General features: G+C 36.4%; 1 protein-coding gene and 1 long non-coding RNA gene across 7 annotated transcripts in view; one reads left to right on the top strand and one right to left on the bottom strand.

Moving 5' to 3' along the window:
• PTPN12 (protein tyrosine phosphatase non-receptor type 12) overlaps window positions 1-19183 on the bottom strand; it is an 86596-nt gene that overhangs the window by 3069 nt on the left and 64344 nt on the right. For 3 of the 4 annotated variants that reach the window (XM_078060060.1, XM_078060058.1, XM_078060059.1), the window contains 5 exons: window positions 11986-12074; window positions 7118-8094; window positions 3157-3234; window positions 2196-2263; window positions 1273-1303 (listed from right to left, as the gene is read on the bottom strand). In XM_078060060.1, coding sequence (XP_077916186.1) covers window positions 1273-1303; window positions 2196-2263; window positions 3157-3234; window positions 7118-8094; window positions 11986-12074 — 1243 coding nt within the window. The remainder of the gene's footprint in view (window positions 1-1272; window positions 1304-2195; window positions 2264-3156; window positions 3235-7117; window positions 8095-11985; window positions 12075-19183) is intronic. The other variant, XM_078060061.1, reaches the window with a different exon arrangement.
• LOC118528457 (uncharacterized) overlaps window positions 1-19183 on the top strand; it is a 134710-nt gene that overhangs the window by 58632 nt on the left and 56895 nt on the right. The window contains exon 3 of one of the 3 annotated variants that reach the window (XR_013443104.1): window positions 13829-13861. The exons of the other annotated variants lie outside the window; for them this stretch is intronic. This is a non-coding gene — a long non-coding RNA (uncharacterized LOC118528457). The remainder of the gene's footprint in view (window positions 1-13828; window positions 13862-19183) is intronic. 3 annotated transcript variants of the gene reach the window in all.

Below are 19183 nucleotides of genomic sequence, written 5' to 3'. Positions count from 1 at the left end.
AAAATTCAAGGAAAATAGAAAGGATACCAACTAGAGCATATAAGATAACCAAGCAAAGCTAAGGGCCCAACTATGGATGAAGATCTAGAATTGTAGGCTCAATTTGTAAAGCGGAATGATGTTCCCCAGCAGTATTCAGGAGTTTCGAGGGATAAAATAAAATGGTATGGGAGTTAGGAGCAAGAAAGTGGAGGTTAATTTTGAGTATGACTAGAGTAATGGAGGGCAGTGTCTAGACTGGCTAGACAAGAGAATCCAGAAAGGAGTTAGCATACATTAAGAAATAAAGGGCCCAGGGATCCAGCAATATCGGCAGTACTAATAAAGACAGTAACAATAATAGCCTGGCTTCCATTTGAGTGCCTATCACGTGCCGAGCACAGTGCTGATATTCCATGAATGTGATCTGATTAACTCCTCACAACAATGCTCTAGGGCAGGTGCTATTATTACCTCCATTTCACAGAGGAAAAACAAAAACAAAAACAAAAAAAAAACGGGGCTAAGATGAGGTGACTTGGCTTAAGTCACATAGTTAAGTAAAATGGTAAAAATGGAATTCCAAACCAGGTGGGCTTGACTCTAAAGCTTCTGTTCTTTTCCTTATGACACGTTGCCCCAGCAAAGGAGACAAAGAGTAATAAGAATTTATGAGAGGGAATGGAGCCCCGTTAGGCAAAGATGCAGGGAAGGGGCAGCAAAAGTAGAAGGGAGGGCAAGGGCAGCGATGACAGATGAATTGGGGGAATTGTATAGGCTAGAATGTTTGATGAGCTGCTTTCATGGTCACTGACTTATAGGAATTAATAATAACTTGATGTATTTTACCATGATAATAAAAGAAATGTGGCAGAAAAATTTTCTAACTTGGCATTATAACACTGGGCTGAGCTACATAATCTTACTGGTCTTCACAAATGTAGAAGTGCTAAAAGGAAGAATTACAAACAACTGATTTTTAGGGACCTCGCTCAATAATCTAGATGAATTTGGGACATTTATTCAAATCACTGTCAGATCTAGATTCTAAGTGTTTTTATAAACAACAGAGATTAAAACACAGAAAAATATTTTTTAAAATAATGTTTTCTCCATTAGCCTGTAACTACCAAGAATAAATGCTGTTACTTCCCAGATTAATAATATCTGATACAGTAATTAATTTAAAAGAATTATACTGCATAGTTCAGGTTCAGTACACCATGAGACATGCTATTTTATGGAGATTAATCTATATAATCTATTAACAAAAAGGAACAAAATCTAACTTACCACATTTTTCAGTTCCAGAGGTTATCAAGTCCTAAAAGGAAGACATTTTAATAGCTATTACAGTATATCCCTTTTATAACAAATAATAGAAAATTTGGTCTGAGTATATATCCCAAGAAAGCAAGATCTACTAAAATTCTCAGTGTCAAAGGGAAAGAAAACAATGGTGTTTTCAATTAGGCTTAAAATTTTTAAATGTTATGGTATTTTATACTGAGATGAAAAAGACAGGGTAACTATCTCTTCCTTCTAGATGGAAACTGAAAATGCAGGAGCTACTACACAAAGGACCATACAACTCCATTTTGCCAGTCCTCTACCATATTCATAAGACATAACATCATTAGTATAGGTTACCACTATTTTATGTGCCAAGTAAAGTATATTATGTTTCTTAATCAATTGTAAGATGTACCCTAATTTGGGGGATATTAAAATATGGAGAAAATATGAAAAATATTAATGTTGATGAAAAACGGTATTTCCCATGACTAATATATTTAGCTACCAAACATTTCCTGAATGTGAAAGGAAACCTCTTGTGACCAGACAAACCAAAGGATGGGACTATGTACTTAGTGTTATAGTGGGAGGAACAAAATCTAAGAAAGTATTATGACCCTGCAAATGTAACTCCTGTTCTAGTCACACCTCCAAAATGATTTAAAACATGGCATAATTTACAAATTTCAAAAACAGTCTAGAAAAATGACACTCTGAAGTCATGGTCATATGTATCTCATGTTGCCCTTTTAAAAAATTTCCTATCACATTTTATATAGACTTTTCATCTAAAATCTTAGCAAAAGAAATGCTGATAATAGTCTTAAGGTGACAGGTTTTGTAACAAACTAAGATAAATTAACAAAATAAAAGAGCAAAAATACTGAGTATATAGCTGTTCCAATCCCAAAAGGACTCACTTCAGATATTTTTTGTTCAGACTGTTCCTGACTTTGAAGTTCACTCCATTCAGATCTCACAGGTGTATCTGAGAAAAATGAAATCTTACAATTAACATGTTTAATTCTCGAATTTCTTGCATTAAAGTAAGATACAAAAACAGACCCTATAGATCTTTTAGAAACTATCACTTCCATAAAATATTCTCTATTAATTCAAGAAAATCCCCTTAAGTTTCCTTTCTTAAAATTTAATTAATTCAGTCATCAGAGTTTATTGTTACTGTAAGCTCACTGTCATCTACACATGTGACAGACCTAGATGTACTCATCTGGTAGTATTGTAGTATATGTGGCTTCAGTGTTTTTAACATTCTTGAAATCAGTTGAAATTAATATAATATTAGTAAAATATAACTCAGATAAGGCTAGGGAGGACCCCACTGAGCATGAGACACTATGAATATATTAAAGCTGTTTCTGTACTCTTTTTTAAGAAGAGACAGAGAAGTATATTATGAAGGCTTTGATCACTTTCTCCCAGTTCTCACTGATACTCATGTGGCCTAAAGTCTCCCTCAATTAACACCAACTGAGTTGATGCCCACCTACAACCCAATTTAAATATTTACTTACCTAAACTGGCACCCAGTGAAGCAATTAATGCCTTTTCATAAATAAGTACTATATTTAGTGAAATGAAAAGACAACAACTTGCAAATACAATTATAATTGAATTTAACTAAATTTAAGTAACATAAATGCAGCCATTTTAGCAATCTTAGCAAATAAAAAATATTTTCAAGTATTTAAAAAAAATAAAAAGTATTTTTCATACAAGGAATTAAAAACATTTGTCAATATCAGTTCAAACCTTTTGAATTTAATTATGCAATTCAGTAGCAACTAGACTAAAATCAGCCATGTTTTTTGGAGTTTATTATTACAGTATGAAGTATGTAAAAGCAGAAGAGACACTCACTATGTTCACTTGCTAATACAAAAGATTCAGGAGTTCTTTCAGGTAGGGGAGGAGGTGAATCTTCACTAACGTCAACATCTATATTAAATACATAAAATTCAGACAAATTATGAACTTGTTAAAGAATATTAACTCATTAAAGAATGAATTTGTTATCTAAACAAGAAAACTTTGACATTCTAAAAATCAGTTCCACAAGTATATAAGAGAACCAGTTTTTAAAAATGCAAAAAACAAACAAGAAATCCTTACTGCTTGACTCGTTATCAAGAAAATTATGAAGCTTAATGAGCAAAGCGGAATGAACTCCATCACCACCACACAGAGAAAATGACTCTCTCCTGACTTTCTGACACCCTGCAGACAGTAATCACTCTGGCTTCTGAGTCTGAACGCAGACTTCAGTAGAAAGCAAGGGACCTCTCTGTTAGGCTTGCAGATGATGCTTTGAGTCCACGAAGGAAAGCTTGGGCCATCTGACTTAAGCCAGTGTTTCCCAAATTGGAATCAATTGTTTAACTCCTTTCATGAATTTTGCCATACTATATACCACCATCTGTCCTATTTGCTTTTTAAATCCCACTCATTTTTAACTATGTCCTTTGGTCACATTTTATTTACTTATTTTTTTGGGTCATATTTCAAACAGTAATGACAAATAACAAATTTGAAGTGTTATTTTTCTAATATATATTAATCTATTAATTTTTTTTGAATGTTCATTTATTTAATGCCTAAAATCTTCTGAACAGCGGCATATAACCTGCTCTGAGAATACTGACTGAAGCTATATTAAAGCTTTTCACCAGTAAAAACAAAATTCACTCCTGGAAAAGATAATTCATGATGTGAGCCTCATCAGTTAGCTTACAACATAGATTAAGATTTTATTTATCTGACAGAGCGAGAGAGAGAGCACGCATGCACACAAGCAGGGGGAGCGGCAGGCAGAGGGAGAGGGAGAAGCAGGCTTCTGGCTGAGCAGGGAGCCCGACGTGGGGCTTGATTCCAGAGTCCTCGGATTATGACCTGAGCTGAAGGCAGCCACTTAACCAACTGAGCCATCCAGGCACCCCTGTATTAGATCTTTGAGGTTTCACTGGCGGTAGAGAAAGCAAATATGAGGATATAATTCTGTGTATGGACTCTCAGCTTAGGAAGGATGGGGTGAAGAAAGGGAAATGTAAGAGTCCTATATTATTTTGTCTGGGCCTGACAACTGTTCTCTTTAAAAAATGAACAATCTTGCCATAATACTTTGCTATTTAACCATATCTGACAGGTTATGTATTAAAGAGACTGAAAAATCAGCAAAGCCTTTTTAATTTTCAACTAGCATGAGCCAGGTATGATTGCTCGTGTTCTTCCTACATTTATTTAACTAAAGACCCAAGAAAATACAGCCTCTGGGTCCTGCTGAGAAAAGAATTCCAGTCCATTACTTTATATGTCTATCACTGGTACTGGAACTCTCTCTTGCATGTAAAGTTAAGCCACTAAAGAAAATCTACTTTATCTACTGGTAATAACTAGAGCCATCACCATTCTTCCCCTTGCCCTCATATTACTAACAGCTCACAAGTGAAGAGACGGCTGTTGGAAGGAAGGGATGCATAATCTCACATTGTGGTGCCATTTCATAATTGAACAAATCAGGAAAGGCAGTCTTGCTTAGTTTACATTAAATATCAGGTTACCTTCCCAGAAACTCTATACCTCTTTTTCTCATGACAGTCTTTATTCTTAAAGACTTTTATTTTCTAACTGCAGCTCGTGCTTCTCAGCCCCACGTTATTCTTGGATTTCTGGATCGCCTTTCCTATGTTATAAACTGCTGTTTTAAAGGTTATCCAACCAGAGACTGCACATTTTACACAGGCTTTTTTGCAAATCATACGCTGAATGGGGACTTAGTGTAGCCAAGTTTGAGAAATCTTTCAGGAGGCCTGAGTCAATATTAAAATCAGAATTCATAGCCAGGAATTTTTGTCAGGTAGTAACTTAATGCAAAAGGTTGTTTTAGGTATCAAAACACAATTATTCTGTGTAATTACTTAACAAGTTCTAAAACAAGCAAACAAAAACTAATTCCTATGCCAATGGTTCATCTATAAAGTAAATAACTAAACATTAAAAATAGGATTGCTTGTAGTCAAGTAACAGCACAGAATACTTACACAGGACAGTTTTCAGTTAATACCAAACTCATTTAGCGTTGTTAGAATAGGGCAAAAAGAAACCACAAATCACATTTATAGCTATCTTTGCCTTGACATACAAATAAAATGGAGAGAATACAAGTGAGCTGGTGTACCGCAGGAGGACTTTAAAATACACAATGCTGTGGAAGGGTAGTTAAGAACTCCTTCTGTTACCATCGACTGGTCAGGTAGCAATAACTTTTAATGAGCATATCATATCCCTGCCCTCACACCAAATTCTATTTCTACTAATGGTTTAAAGAAATATATTTCCTAGGTATAAGATGCATGCCTGCTATGCTACAAAAGCCTAAAATGAAAATTTCTTTTCAACTCATTTTCTTGCGTAGTTACAACTTGGCAGTTATTTTTCAAACTCTGAAGTGGAGAAAGAAAAAGATATTAACAATTTTAAATTATGGCAAACTAGTAAAGTAATATTTATGGTGGTAACCATTATCTTCTGAAGATCCAGAAGAGGGGCACCTGGGTGGCTCAGTCGGTTAAGTGTCCAACTCTTGGCTTCAGCTCGGGTCATGATCTCGGGGTCCTGAAATCAAGCCCCGCATGGGCTCTGTGCTCAGCATGGAGTCTGCCTGTCCCTCTCCCACTGCTTCTCCCTCACCCCGCTCTCTTTCTTTGGAATAAACAAATAAAATCTTAAACACACACACACACAGAAGAATACAGAGAATCCTGTAAATTTAAGAAACTACCTTAGATTCTCACCTACTCCACCAGATACATTCTTTGGATTAAAAAACACAGTATGTGTGAGTTGGGGAAAATAAAGGCACCATAGTATGGGTGGTACTTATTAGGTCAGAAATAGAAAAAGAAAGTTATCTTTCAAGTTCACAGTACTTATTTTGCCTGTACTTTGTAAATACCAGCCTATATAAGTCATGATCAAAGTTCACTGACAAGTAAATGACCACTGATAATTAATCTACCCGTAATAGCTTTTGTGTTTATTACATTTGCTCTCAACTTTATGGCCTGTTTAAGAAGGCAGCCAGGATTATTTTAGTAGATCAAAGATGAGTTTCAACAACCAATAATACATCTTGGGAACCAAGTGCACATATTACCTTGAAAACCTAAGACAGTTTCAAAAAGAGAGTCATTAATTAAATAATAGTATCAATGACTTAGATAAGGAGGATATATCACATTCACTACTGACTGAATTAAATTTCCTGTATTCTGCTGAGTAGTTGCAATTTTGCTTCTTGGTTAATCTCAGAGTTGAAAGTAGCTTCATTTGCAAGTATTTTGTGAAGAGAATTTTTTTTAAAGTATTTTGTAGTTAAACAAGCATAAAAAGAAGATGAACTAGTATATGTGATAAACGTGGATGAAATTTTAAATGGCCAATCAAGCCGTTCCACATTATTTATGTCACTGTTACTTTAAGCAATTCTATCTTCCCTAAATTATTTCTAATTATTCAGTCAGCTAAATCTTTGACCCACATAAAATACTAAAAACTATAACACAGGAGAAAAAAAAAGCACAAAAATTTTCAGTTACAACAACTGAAATACTTGGGAAACACAAAACCTAGTAATGCAATTAACCAAATTAAGGTAACAATAAATAAAAGCTTACTTTAAAAAAAAGTATGTAAAATAATGAAATTTTGCTGTAGGCGCTAGAGCGAAATGTGGAATAAAACATAATGAATTAATACAGAGAAGTTGCTTAGAACAGTGACTGGCACACAGTAAAAATATTTAAGTGTTAGATACTGTTATTACCTTTTTCAGCACCTGAATGTACTGTTCCTGCTGTATCGTGTCTAGCAATGGACATTGGCAATACTTTCCTTGTAGAAATGCTTTCAGTACTAGTGGCAGCAGAAACGGTGGCACTTGCTGTTGAAATACTAGTTTTATTTGTGGTCACAGCACCATCAGAGTTTCTTTCATCTGAGTCCGAGTCATCAGAGTGAAGAGGATTAGTGAAACTGAGGGGTGCTCTGAATAGAGGGGAACTGTTATGCTGATTTGCAGTATCATGGGTTTCAATTGGTGTTGTGGGGCTTGGTGTTAGACTCACAGTTTTCATTGCTCGACAGTGGATATCTGAGGGTTTGCCTTCAGATGAATCAGGCCTGGGTAGGGTATTTTCAGGTCCATGAAAAGACCACGTTACATGTCCTTTCTCATCAAGAGGCAAGCGGTCTGGCCTTGGAGGTGTGCCTGAATTCTTCTGTGACTCTTCTGGTGGAATAAGTGGAACCTTATTTGACTGTGTTGCACTGCAGTCCACACAAGAATTCTGAGAAACATCATCAACTTTTAGATCCCCTGAACTCAATTCCTGTGACTTAGAGACTTTATCACTTATACAAGGTGGAGTCGATTTAATTTTAATGGCATGTCCCCTATTCAAAAGTGTGTTCCCATCAAAACTTTTTGGTCCCTCTTGGAGGGGGACCTTCTTAATCTCAAAACTTAAATTTCGCTCCAATTTTTTATCCACCTGTTCACCAGTTGATTCATTTTTCCCTGGAAGTTCTGCTGATTTGTTATAGTTCCTGTTGAGGTCTGTTGAATGTTGTTCTGATGAAACCATGTGCAACACTGGCTTTGGATGGTATCTGTCGTTGTCCTGCCACACAGTAGTGACTGTTGGAAAAGCTGAAGGGGGAGAGGGTGTCAAGATGGGTGGCACTGGATGAGGTTCTGGTGGCTGAAGTATTTCTTCCTTGGCATCCCCTTCTACAAGGCAACTGAAAAACATTTAAGAAAAGGGCATCATAAGAATGTTCATCCTTTTATGAATAAAAAATTATACACTGTCAAACAAAATTTAATGTTTAATAAGGTAATACATGTACACTGTTTACAAATACAAGAATTTTAGGGGCGCCTGCGTGGCTCAGTTGTTAAGCATCTGCCTTCGGCTCAGGTCATGATCCCAGGGTCCTGGGATCGAGCCCCGCATTGGGCTCTCTGCTCAGCGGGAAGCCTGCTTCTCCCTCTCCCACTCCCCCTGCTTGTGTTCCCTCTCTCGCTGTCTCTCTCTGTCATAAATAAATCTTAAAAAATTAAAAAAAAATACAAGAATTTTAATGAAAAACAGCAGTCTCCTTCCACAGCCCTTCAGCTATCCACACATGACCTTTCAACTTTCTTAAATAGCTGCTTCTAAGATTCATCTCCATTATTTCAAAATATTTCAAAATGCATAAACTGCTATTTCTTGATCTACTTCACACATTCTCCATTGTCTTCCTATGTATCTTTTCTATCTTCTCAATAATGTTCTGTTGTAACTTTTAGCTAGCTCAATCTTATGACTATAGATATTATTCTTACAGATGACACCATGATTTCCTGTATTTTCTGATACAACTTCTTGTTTTTCTCTAAAATTGTCTTGGGTTTCAGATGGCTTAGTTCTCTATGTATCATCAGTAATTCAGCCCTTCTTCGAACTTTCTTGCAGATTTGTACACCTCCTCTCAATTGACCAATCAGGCACATTCGGTAATTACCACTACCACAGATGTTCCTCTCAGATCCTTGGGCCTCGTGCTCCAGTGTATACCACTGACTACCTAGGCCACCACAGAGCTGACAACGTTCTCTCCTCTGTCACTCTCCTGTTTTCCAGGTCCCATCTTACTTTTTCTAGTTACACTTCCTTGTTTTGGTGGCCATATCCTCAGCTGCTTCTTAAGAACTATATATAGGAGGCAGGGGTGCCTGGGTGGCTCAGGTCATGATCTCACGGTCCTGGGAGCAAGCCCCACATCGGGCTCCCCTCTCAACAGGGAGTCTGTTTCTCCCTTTCTCTCTGCCCCACTCCATCCCCACTCACTCACTCTCTCGCTCGCTCTCTCTCAAATAAAAATCTTTGGGTAAAAAAAAAGAATGGAGTACTAAAAACGACTGGAAGATGTCTACATATATGTAAGGAGGAGGGCTTGAGACTTGTGGCTTAGTTGTCATCTAACTGCATGGTGACTGAGTACAGCCCTTGCAAATCACTGGTAGGCCACAACCATGAATAAGTATACATTTCATCTCTTGGACTGGTTAGTTTTTCAAGAGGGAGATTCTGTCTCCCACCAGCAATCTGGGAACAAGGGAGCTGGAGGATCTTACCATTTAGCATACAAATTCCTATTTTCAGTAAGGCACTTGTCCTTGAATCCAGAGACTCCCTGGTTCAACTACTCCAGAGTAAATCCTTCCTGTATGCCCAAATGTGGGAGAAGCAGTCATTTGCTCAATTTAATGTAAGGAATCTGGTGTCATGAACTCATTAATACTCTAAGTACTCTATATAAAGAGTACTTAGGTACTCTCCTTGTTTTTAGTCCCATCCTACACACCAGCCTTAAGGAGGACTTCCAATTTCTGAGCTTTTCTGGGGGTTCTCTGGAAAATCATGTTGCTTCTTATTGGCTTCCCCTACCTACAGGAAAGCAAATTTTAGCTTTCTCTGTTAAGTCCCTTTTCACTGGTTGATGTGCTTTCCACTTTCCACAATTTTGTTGACATCTGATACTATCCCCTCTCCAATTTTGTTTTTTTAATCTTTATACATTTTTATATCCCTTCACTATAATTTTAGGAAGTTTAGGGAGGGACCAGAGTTAAATGTGTTCAAGTAGCCTTATTTAACCAGTAATCTTTTTTTTTAAGATTTATTTATTAGAGAGAGCACGTGTGCATGTGTATGTGTGTGAGGAGGGCCAGAGGGAGGGAGAGCATCTCAAGCTGACCCCCTGCTGAGTTTGCAGCCTGACACAGGACTTGATCCCACAACCTGTGAGATCCTGACCAGAGCTGAAATCAAAAGTCAGATGCTCAACTGACTGAGCCACCCAGGTGCCCCTTAACCTGTAATCTTCTAAGTGCTTCTGGAAGCCGTCTGTGCAGGATGTTGATACGTACACAATAAATATATTTTTAGTACTCACACTTAAAATAGCTTTACTGAGGTATAGTTGATATACAAAACCAATATATTTAATGTATAAATTTGATGAGTTTGGACATGTGCATATACCCATGATACTATCACCACAATCAAGGTAATAAACATACATCCATCACCCCAAAAGTTCCCTTGTGTCCCTTTGTGGGTTCTTGTAGCTACTCAAATGTGATTGGTAATTACACTAACAGATTTTTTTTTTCCTTATCCTTTCTTGATTTAAGGTTGGAACAAGGCTTAAAACACTTAAATAGCACTTATTATAAGCCCAGCCACAAAAAAATATATACAACATATGGATTTTCCACTATAGTATCCAACACTCACATTTTTTACTAGATATTCCGATGTAAAAAAATTCCACTGAATAGATATGATCTAACTTGCATAATTCTTACTGTAAATATTGGTTTTAATCTAATCTATTTGAGGAAGGCATATTTTTCCCTTAAACAAAGCAAATTATTCAAGACCTACCACATAGTAGGCATTGTACCAATGCCAGAAGAGGACAGAACAATGAACACAACAGTTTGGAGAAATAGTGAAAAATAAGGCTAAGAAGATAAGACTGAAGCTATACTCTGAGGCCCAGAATTTCACACAAAGATATTTGGACTTTATAATAAAAAAATTTTAATTTGACCAAGTCTTAAGATGAGTGACTCTATAATTTTTTTTTCCAAATTGATGTTTTATTTAAAATCAGAAAATTACTTTTCTTACAATAATTTAGGCTAGATTCCATATGGGTTGAAAAGAGTATGGGAGTAAAGGAAATGACAACCAAAAAATTAGAACATAACACTTTAAAAACAAAAACCTTCACTACTCTGCTTTTTTCTAGGAAGGTAATACCTTCAAATAAGTGACTTATTCACAACCTCAAAGGTAGTAAATGGGTGAAAAGGACTTGAAACTAAAGCTTTCTGATTCTATCTAAATTCTTTCTATACCATGTAACTGACCTAGCAGCTGCCCTAAAAGAAAAAAGAAATACAGGGCGCCTGGGTGGCTCAGTTGGTTAAGCGACTGCCTTCGGCTCAGGTCATGATCCTGGAGTCCTTGGATCGAGTCCCACATCGGGCTCCCTGCTCAGCAGGGAATCTGCTTCTCCCTCTGACCCTCCCCCGTCTAGTGTGCTCTCTCTTTCTCTCTCTCTCAAATAAATAAATAAAATCTTTAAAAAAAAGAAAAAAAAGAAAAAAGAAATACAAAGGGGTACAAGAATATATCTTGACTTCATTATAAATGAGATTGGTATGAAAGTAATAAAATGCTGAGAGAAATAAACTCATCTTTGCTAGTAATGTTATTAAATAATTTCTTCAATGTGCATACAGTTTTTGACAATATTACTTTTTTAGTCATTATGCAAAAATTGAAATCTTTAGAATATTTAAAAATTTAATTGTACTACGTACCAAAATATGAGCTATTGTCAATTCACGGTTATGTTCACTGCTCTGGTACAGTGTACTACTGAGATTTTACCCAAAGTGAAACAAAATTTTTAGTGTACCAATAACAAATCAGTTGCCATACACATGCTATACCCGAGACAAAAGAGTGATAAAAGTTATAAAAATAACTTGGAAATATTCAGAATTTGTTTTAATTATCAGTGAGTAAAATAAAAATATCCTTTCAAAGAAAATGTGACGTACAATACCTGCGGGTCCTTGGTGGTTTTGGAGGAGGAGAATCTTGTTTGTCAGCATCTATGGAGCTGACCATATTTTCAGTGTTAATTTCATTCTGCTGAGGAAAAAAAAAAAGCTTCATTAAAGTTAGAAGAAAAATAATTTTCCTTTCACATGTTTCACATAAACTCTTTCTAGGCTTTTCAATTTTTAAAATAATGCCACTTTTCCCAAATAACAAAATGGGTTCTCTGTATTTTAGCTGAAAGGGCCAAAGAGATTAATATCAAAAAACAGTCTGGGGCGGCTGGCTGGCTCAGTCAAAAGAGCATGTGACTCTTGATATCGGGGTCATGAGTTTGAGCCCCACATTGAATGAAGAGATTACTAAAAAAATAAATAAACTTAAAACAAAAACAAACCCAGCCTATCTCCACAGTTACTGAAAACTCGATTGTGTACCATGGCATTTCGACACATTTCAAATGCTACTGTAAAGGAACAGATTTCCAAGAAAATAAAGATCAAAGAAGATACAGCTTTTTTCAGGCATCACTACCAGTAGAATCTTAACATGTACAGAGAAGGGGAAAAAAGCCAAAATAAGGGTTATATCTTTTATTTTTCCCAATTTTTTGTGGGATTCCTATTGCTATCTAGTACTTTTAAGCAGGTCCCAGATCTCATTTTAATCATTATTTGCCCTACCCTTTATCACCACGGAGTGCCCTGCTCCATAAGCATATATGGCCCTTATATCACTCCCTAACCAAATAAACCCCAAAAAGCCAGAGAGCGCGCATTCAGGGATATCCTTGTTCTTGCTGGTCTCAAGGACCAGTAATATTCATTAATGTGGATGTTCCAGAGTCAATACAGTTTTAAGAATCTTAGGTTGTGTTTAGGATTGTGAATAGAAGAGTTGTGAGATTATTATATAAAACATTGCCTTGAATTAGTTTCACCCTCAAGGAAGTACCTCATTTTTATCCAGTTAGGATACTACATCTCAGATTAATTTTAGGAAAAAAGCTATCTTTACATACACTATGATTAAAGAACTCTGAAACTGTAGTTGCCTTTTTTTTACATCAAGACACTTCTACCGTGTCCATCATAGCACCTTCTTTGCCTTTCTTGCCAGTGACTTTTTTTTTTTTTTTTACCAAGTATGCTCAACTAAGGAAAAGAGAGATCTCTAACTTTTCCACAATTTTTAGTGCACCCTGTCTCCTGACACATAATCAGATGTATTAGAAGAGTTTTATGCATCTTAACTATGTATCTTACTCTGACCAGAACAACAATAACATCATGAGAATGGATGCTTTCATTCTCAATTAAAGCCACCTACCATAACAAAGGCATCTGTTGCAGGGGTATCTGCTAAGGTAGGGTAGCCATGTAATTTATTGTCCAAATCAGGGCTCTTTGAGAATGAAAGTGGGAGCACTAATTATTATTACACCTAGACAAATATAAATTGGTATTGCCTCAGGTAAATCAGGTCTTTTGGATGCCACACTTTTAGATCCTCAGACATCACCAGAATTTAGACACTCTGCATCATAAAGATACCTCTGACATATTAATAATTCATTTGCTTACAAACACACTCCCATAACACCCGTTAATATTTTTGTATCAAAATCTGTACACATTCACATTAAGTAGGTTAAATAAAGGTTAAGGGTGAACCATATGAAACTGCTTCTAACCTGTAAAACACAGCAATTTTTTTATAGTACAATATGAATAGCCTCAAGTCATGTCAAGTCAGGTTTTGCTGCCAAATGAGTATAATACCAAACCAACACTTTCACTCTCTATTTCCCCATCTTCTCTTCTCTCTCCCCTCCCCCCCCACTTTAGGTTTTCAGAGCATTTTGGATTTTGGAATAGCAGGTAAGGCAATGTGGATAAGTATGTGACATGCACTAAACAGTAAGCACTGGAGAGGATACAAAAATGTAAAGTACATAGTACTTAACTCCAAGAAGTATAGTCTAGTAATATTATCAAACTAAAAAGTAAAGGGGTAATCATAAAATCATAAAGTAGTGAAACCAGAGATGTTATTTAAAGGTGAGAATATTAAGAATATAGCTGAAAAATATTACGAAGTTGAGAATATTAAGGCAGCATTTAGAATGACATTAAGAGACAGGTAAGAGGGGCGCCGGGGTGACTCAGTGGGTTGGCTGTCTGCCTTTGGCTCAGGTCACGATCCCAGGGTGCTGGGATGGAGCCCCACGTTGGGCTTCCTGCTCAGTGGGGAGTCTGCTTCTCCCTCTGACCCTCCCCGCTGCTCACGCTCACTCTCTCTCTCAAATAACTAACTAAATAAAATCTTTTTTTTTTTTTTTTAAAAGATTTTATTTGTCAGAGAGAGAGAGCATAAGCAGGGAGAGCAACAGGCAGAGGGAGAAGCAAGCTCCCCGATGAGCAAGGAGCCTGATGCAGGACTCGATCCCAGGACCCTGAGATCATGACCTCAGCTGAAGGCAGGCGCTTGACCGACTGAGCCACTCAGGCGTCCCTAAATAAAATCTTAAAAATAAAAAGAGAGAGATAGGTAAGATACTGAGAAAAAGAAAAGAGTATGGAAGGGAACAGGTGGGAAGGGAATAAGAAGGGAAATTAAGGGCATTTTCAAACAAATATGACAAAGGAAAGGTGTCATGAAGGATTCCTCATTTTGGGTAATGACAGAATGGTGGAACCATTAATAGAAAGGGCCAAAAGAGGAAAAAGAACTTTGGGGGTAGGTAAGACTTTTGAACATGCTGAATTTCATCTGATGAAAGAAATCAATGTGGCAGTATAGAAATGCAACTCAGAGAACCATTGCCTACACAGCATGAACAAAACCTCCTGGCTACTAGACTTCAGAATAGGACAGTTCTTAGATTCCTTATTTTTGCCTACAATAATGTTTGCTCTACTCATATCTTTTGACACTATTAACTACAGCTTTTGTCCCCACATTTGTCCTAATGTATATAGCTCTATTAAGGGGCTTTTACTACCAATTGAAACAATCACCAACTTTTGAAGGTGAATCAAGGTATTTTAGAAATTAAATAATCCACTGAAATTAGGTTCTAGTATATTCTTTTGTTTCAAGAAAAGCTTGCTAAAATTCTTTTTTTACCTTATGACCACCTTCACCCATTTCACTAATTTTGTTTCTTAATATTTACCACATAACAGCCATATCAGAGGCCACAAAAAAAGATCAGAACCTAATTATCAAATACTTAAGGATATATTATCAACTGCAGAACAATATAAATATTAAAACAAAGTGCTTTAAAAATAAAGGACATTACATTTGAGGAAAAAATACTCAGAATTCAGTATCACATCTAAAATGTACAATAACAACAGAAGGACCATATTGTTGCTATTACGCCATCATCCTAGAATTGAAAATCCTGGTACTGATAACTGGTAGTGGTCTTTTATATAGAAGATAAAAAGGCATGCATGTACATCTTATAGATGTTTGCTTACCGAAGTGTTTCTAAATCCCAAATCAATAGGCTACTCAATTCCAGAACAGACTTTCTCTTTAGATCTCCTACTCTGGAAAGTCTTCTTGGTTGTACATACCACTGACAAATATCATTTATTATAGAGTCTTATATTGTTGATCAGCATTCCAACCAAAATTTCTAAGAAAATAATTCTGGAACATACAGTTTAAGAGTTTTTTGTTTGTCTGGTTTTTTTTTTTTTTTTTTTTGTAACTTTACCTTTAAATTGTCAGAGAAATAATAAATAGATTTATAAATGTTTCTCACAGCATAGGTTCAGAAAGGCAAGTAATATATTTCAAATCATTTTATTCAACCATACAGTTCTAAGATGATCTTCCCCAACTTTTTAGATTCCACATTTTTTCTGACTGGGATTTATAGTCTCCAACTACATATAAACCTGCTATAAAAACAGTCACTTAGATTCAGAAATACCTAGAAAACAAGATTTCTTAAGAGGACACTATCAGGGGCGCCTGGGTGGCTCACTCAGTTCAGCGTCTGCCTTCAGCTCAGGTCATGATCTCGGTTGGGGTCCTGGGATCGAGCCCCACATTGGGCTCTCTGCTCAGAGAGGAGCCTACTTCCCCCCCTCTCTCTACCTGCCTCTCTGCCTACTTGTGATCTCTCTCTCTGTCAAATAAATAAATAAAATCTTAAAAAAAAAAAAGAGGACACTATTAAAAAATTACCTAGAATAAGCTATCTTTTTCTTCTACCCAGATGTCCTTCCACTTTTTAAATCCATTCATCCATTGAGTTATACAGTTATATAGTGTCAGACACTACAGTATACCACCTGTGGCAAAATATTTACTCTTACCAAATACAGTTTTCTCAGAATGGATTCCTTGGGCAACTGTTTTTCCTTTTTACAAAATAGAAATATCCATCTTGCCCAAAAGGTAACCCAGCAGTCACCATGTCAGCTTTGAAATGCAAGGATATAATCTAACGTCTTAAGTTCAGTTAGCAAACATTTAGTGGGTGTCTCCTATGTACCAGGCAAGGAGATACGAAAGTAGGTTTAAAAAAAAAAAAAAAAAAAAAAAAGAAAGTAGGTTTGAAATAACCACTAATCTGCCATCAGGTGATATTTCATCTCATCCCATAACATGCATATGATCTTTCTTGTATTCCTTAGCTATTTGTAAACCTCTGACCCATTAGACAGAAACAATCTATAACAAAATTATAATCCTAGTGTGAAGTTCCGACTAATAATATGGAAGTTTAATTTATGGAATAAAACCTAAAAGAAATCAGGTAATGAGAAAACAGAGATGAAAGAGCAATGCAGTATTTATCACATATCATTTTCTGGAGATCACTTAAATATACTCAAAAGCTTTAAAGGTACAGCACTGAATATTGCATTAAAATTATTTTCAAGCAAAGGCAACAAAAGCAAAAATAAATAAGTGGGACTACATCAAACTAAAAAGCTTCCACACAGCAAAGGAAACTTATCAACAAAATGAAAAGGCAATCTATGAAATAAGAGAACTGAATAGCAAAAAAACCAACAACCTGATTAAAAATGGGCAGAGGACCTGAATAGACATTTCTTCAAAGAAGACATATAGATGGTCAACAGGAATATATGAAAATATGTTCAACATCACTAATCATTAGGGAAATGCAAATCAGAACCACAATGAGACCTGGTATCTGTCAGAATGGCTAGCATTAAAAAGATAAGAAATAACAAGTGTTAGAGAGGATGTGGAGATAAGGAAACCCTCATGCACTGTTTGTGGGAATGTAAATTGGTGCAGTCATATAGAAACAATGTGGGGGTTCCTCAAAAAAAAAAAAAAAAAAGAACTACCATATGATCCAGTAATACCATTTCTGGGTATTTATCCAAAGGAAGTGAAAACACAAACTCAAAAAGATATATGTACCACCATGTTCCCTGCAGCCTTATTTACAAGAGCCAAGGGGCGCCTGGGTGGCTCAGTCGTTAAGCATCTGCCTTCAGCTCAGGTCATGATCCCGGGATCCTGGGATCGAGCCCCGCATCGCGCTCCCTGCTCCACGGGAGGCCTGCTTCTCCCTCTCCCACTTCCCCTGCTTGTGTTCCCTCCCTCGCTATGTCTCTCTCTGTCAAATAAATAAATAAAATCTTTAAAATAAATAAATAAATAAATAAATAAATACAAGAGCCAAGACATGAAAGCAACCCAAAGGTCCATTTGTCGAAGAATGGATAAAGAAAACGGGACATATACACACAATGGAGTATCATTCAGCCATAAAAAAGAAGGAATTCTTGGCATTTGCAACACCATGGATGGACCTTGAGGGCACTATCCTAAGTGAAAGAAGTCAAAGAGAGAAAGACAAATACCGTATGATATCACTTATATGTGGATTCTAAGAACAAACAAACAAAAAACTGAACTCATAGATACAAAGAACAGACTGGTGCTTGCGAGAAGTGGGGGGTAGGAGGTGGGTGAAATGGGTAAAGGGGGTCAAAGGATGCAAGCTTCCAGATATAAAATTTAAAAATTATGGGATATAATGTGCAGCATGGTGACTATACTTAATACTGTATTGCATATTTCAAAGTTCATTAGAGTAAATCTTAAAAGTTCTCATCACAAGAAAAGAAAATTTGTACTATGTGTGGTAATGGATGTTAACTAGACTTACTGTGATGATCATTTCACAATATATACAAATATCAAATAACTATGCTGTATACCCAAAACCAATGTTATATGTCAATTATATCCCAATAAAAAATGAAATAAGAATTTCCTATACATTTGAAAAATGTAATGGTTAGAATATTTTTCACTTGTATATACTAAGGAAATGGTAGTCTAAAATATCTACATTTCTGAAGTATAGAAACTTTAACTTTGAAATTAATCTTGCAGGGGCGCCTGGGTGGCTCAGTCGTTAAGCGTCTGCCTTCCGCTCAGGTCATGATCCCAGGGTCCTGGGATCAAGCCCCGCATCGGGCTCCCTGCTCCGCGGGAAGCCTGCTTCTCTCTCTCTCCCACTCCCCCTGCTTGTGTTCCCTCTCTCGCTGTGTCTCTCTCTGTCAAATAAATAAATAAAATCTTTAAAAAAAAAAAAAAAAAGAAATTAATCTTGCATTTATATAAACAACAAATGTTCTTCCACTAAAATTTAAAGAAAAAAAGCACAGCCTATTTAGCTTTCTGAAGCATTAACTGATTCTCAATTTAAATAACATTATACACAATAATATATAAAGCATTCTATTCTATGTTATACATTATCTGGCTACATTCAGCACAGATTGTAACAGGTTTTAATTAAACTAAAGGGAAAAAGAGGGGCGCCTGGGTGGCTCAGTTGGTTGAGCAACTGCCTTCGGCTCAGGTCATGATCCTGGAGTCCCGGAATCGAGTCCTGCATTGGGCTCCCTGCTCAGCGGGGAGTCTGCTTCTCCCTCTGACCCTCCCCCCTCTCATGTTCTCTCTCTCGTTCTCTCTCAAATAAATAAATAAAATCTTTTTAAAAAATAAAGGGAAAAAGAGATGGCAACATGTAAGGCCTAGTTGCACAACGATTCCTATGTTAATACAAGAAATAAAAATGAGGTCACATATATTAATCTTAAAAACCTATAATTATCACTTGGCTAATAAAGGAAATACATAGCTCCTAAAATTCATGGATCAATATTAGATTATTTTAAGAC

This window comes from Halichoerus grypus, chromosome 12 (genome assembly GCF_964656455.1).
Source record: "Halichoerus grypus chromosome 12, mHalGry1.hap1.1, whole genome shotgun sequence".
NCBI lineage: Eukaryota > Metazoa > Chordata > Mammalia > Carnivora > Phocidae > Halichoerus > Halichoerus grypus.
Note: the sequence above shows the minus strand (reverse complement) of the source record. Positions and strands in the feature narration are given on the sequence as shown.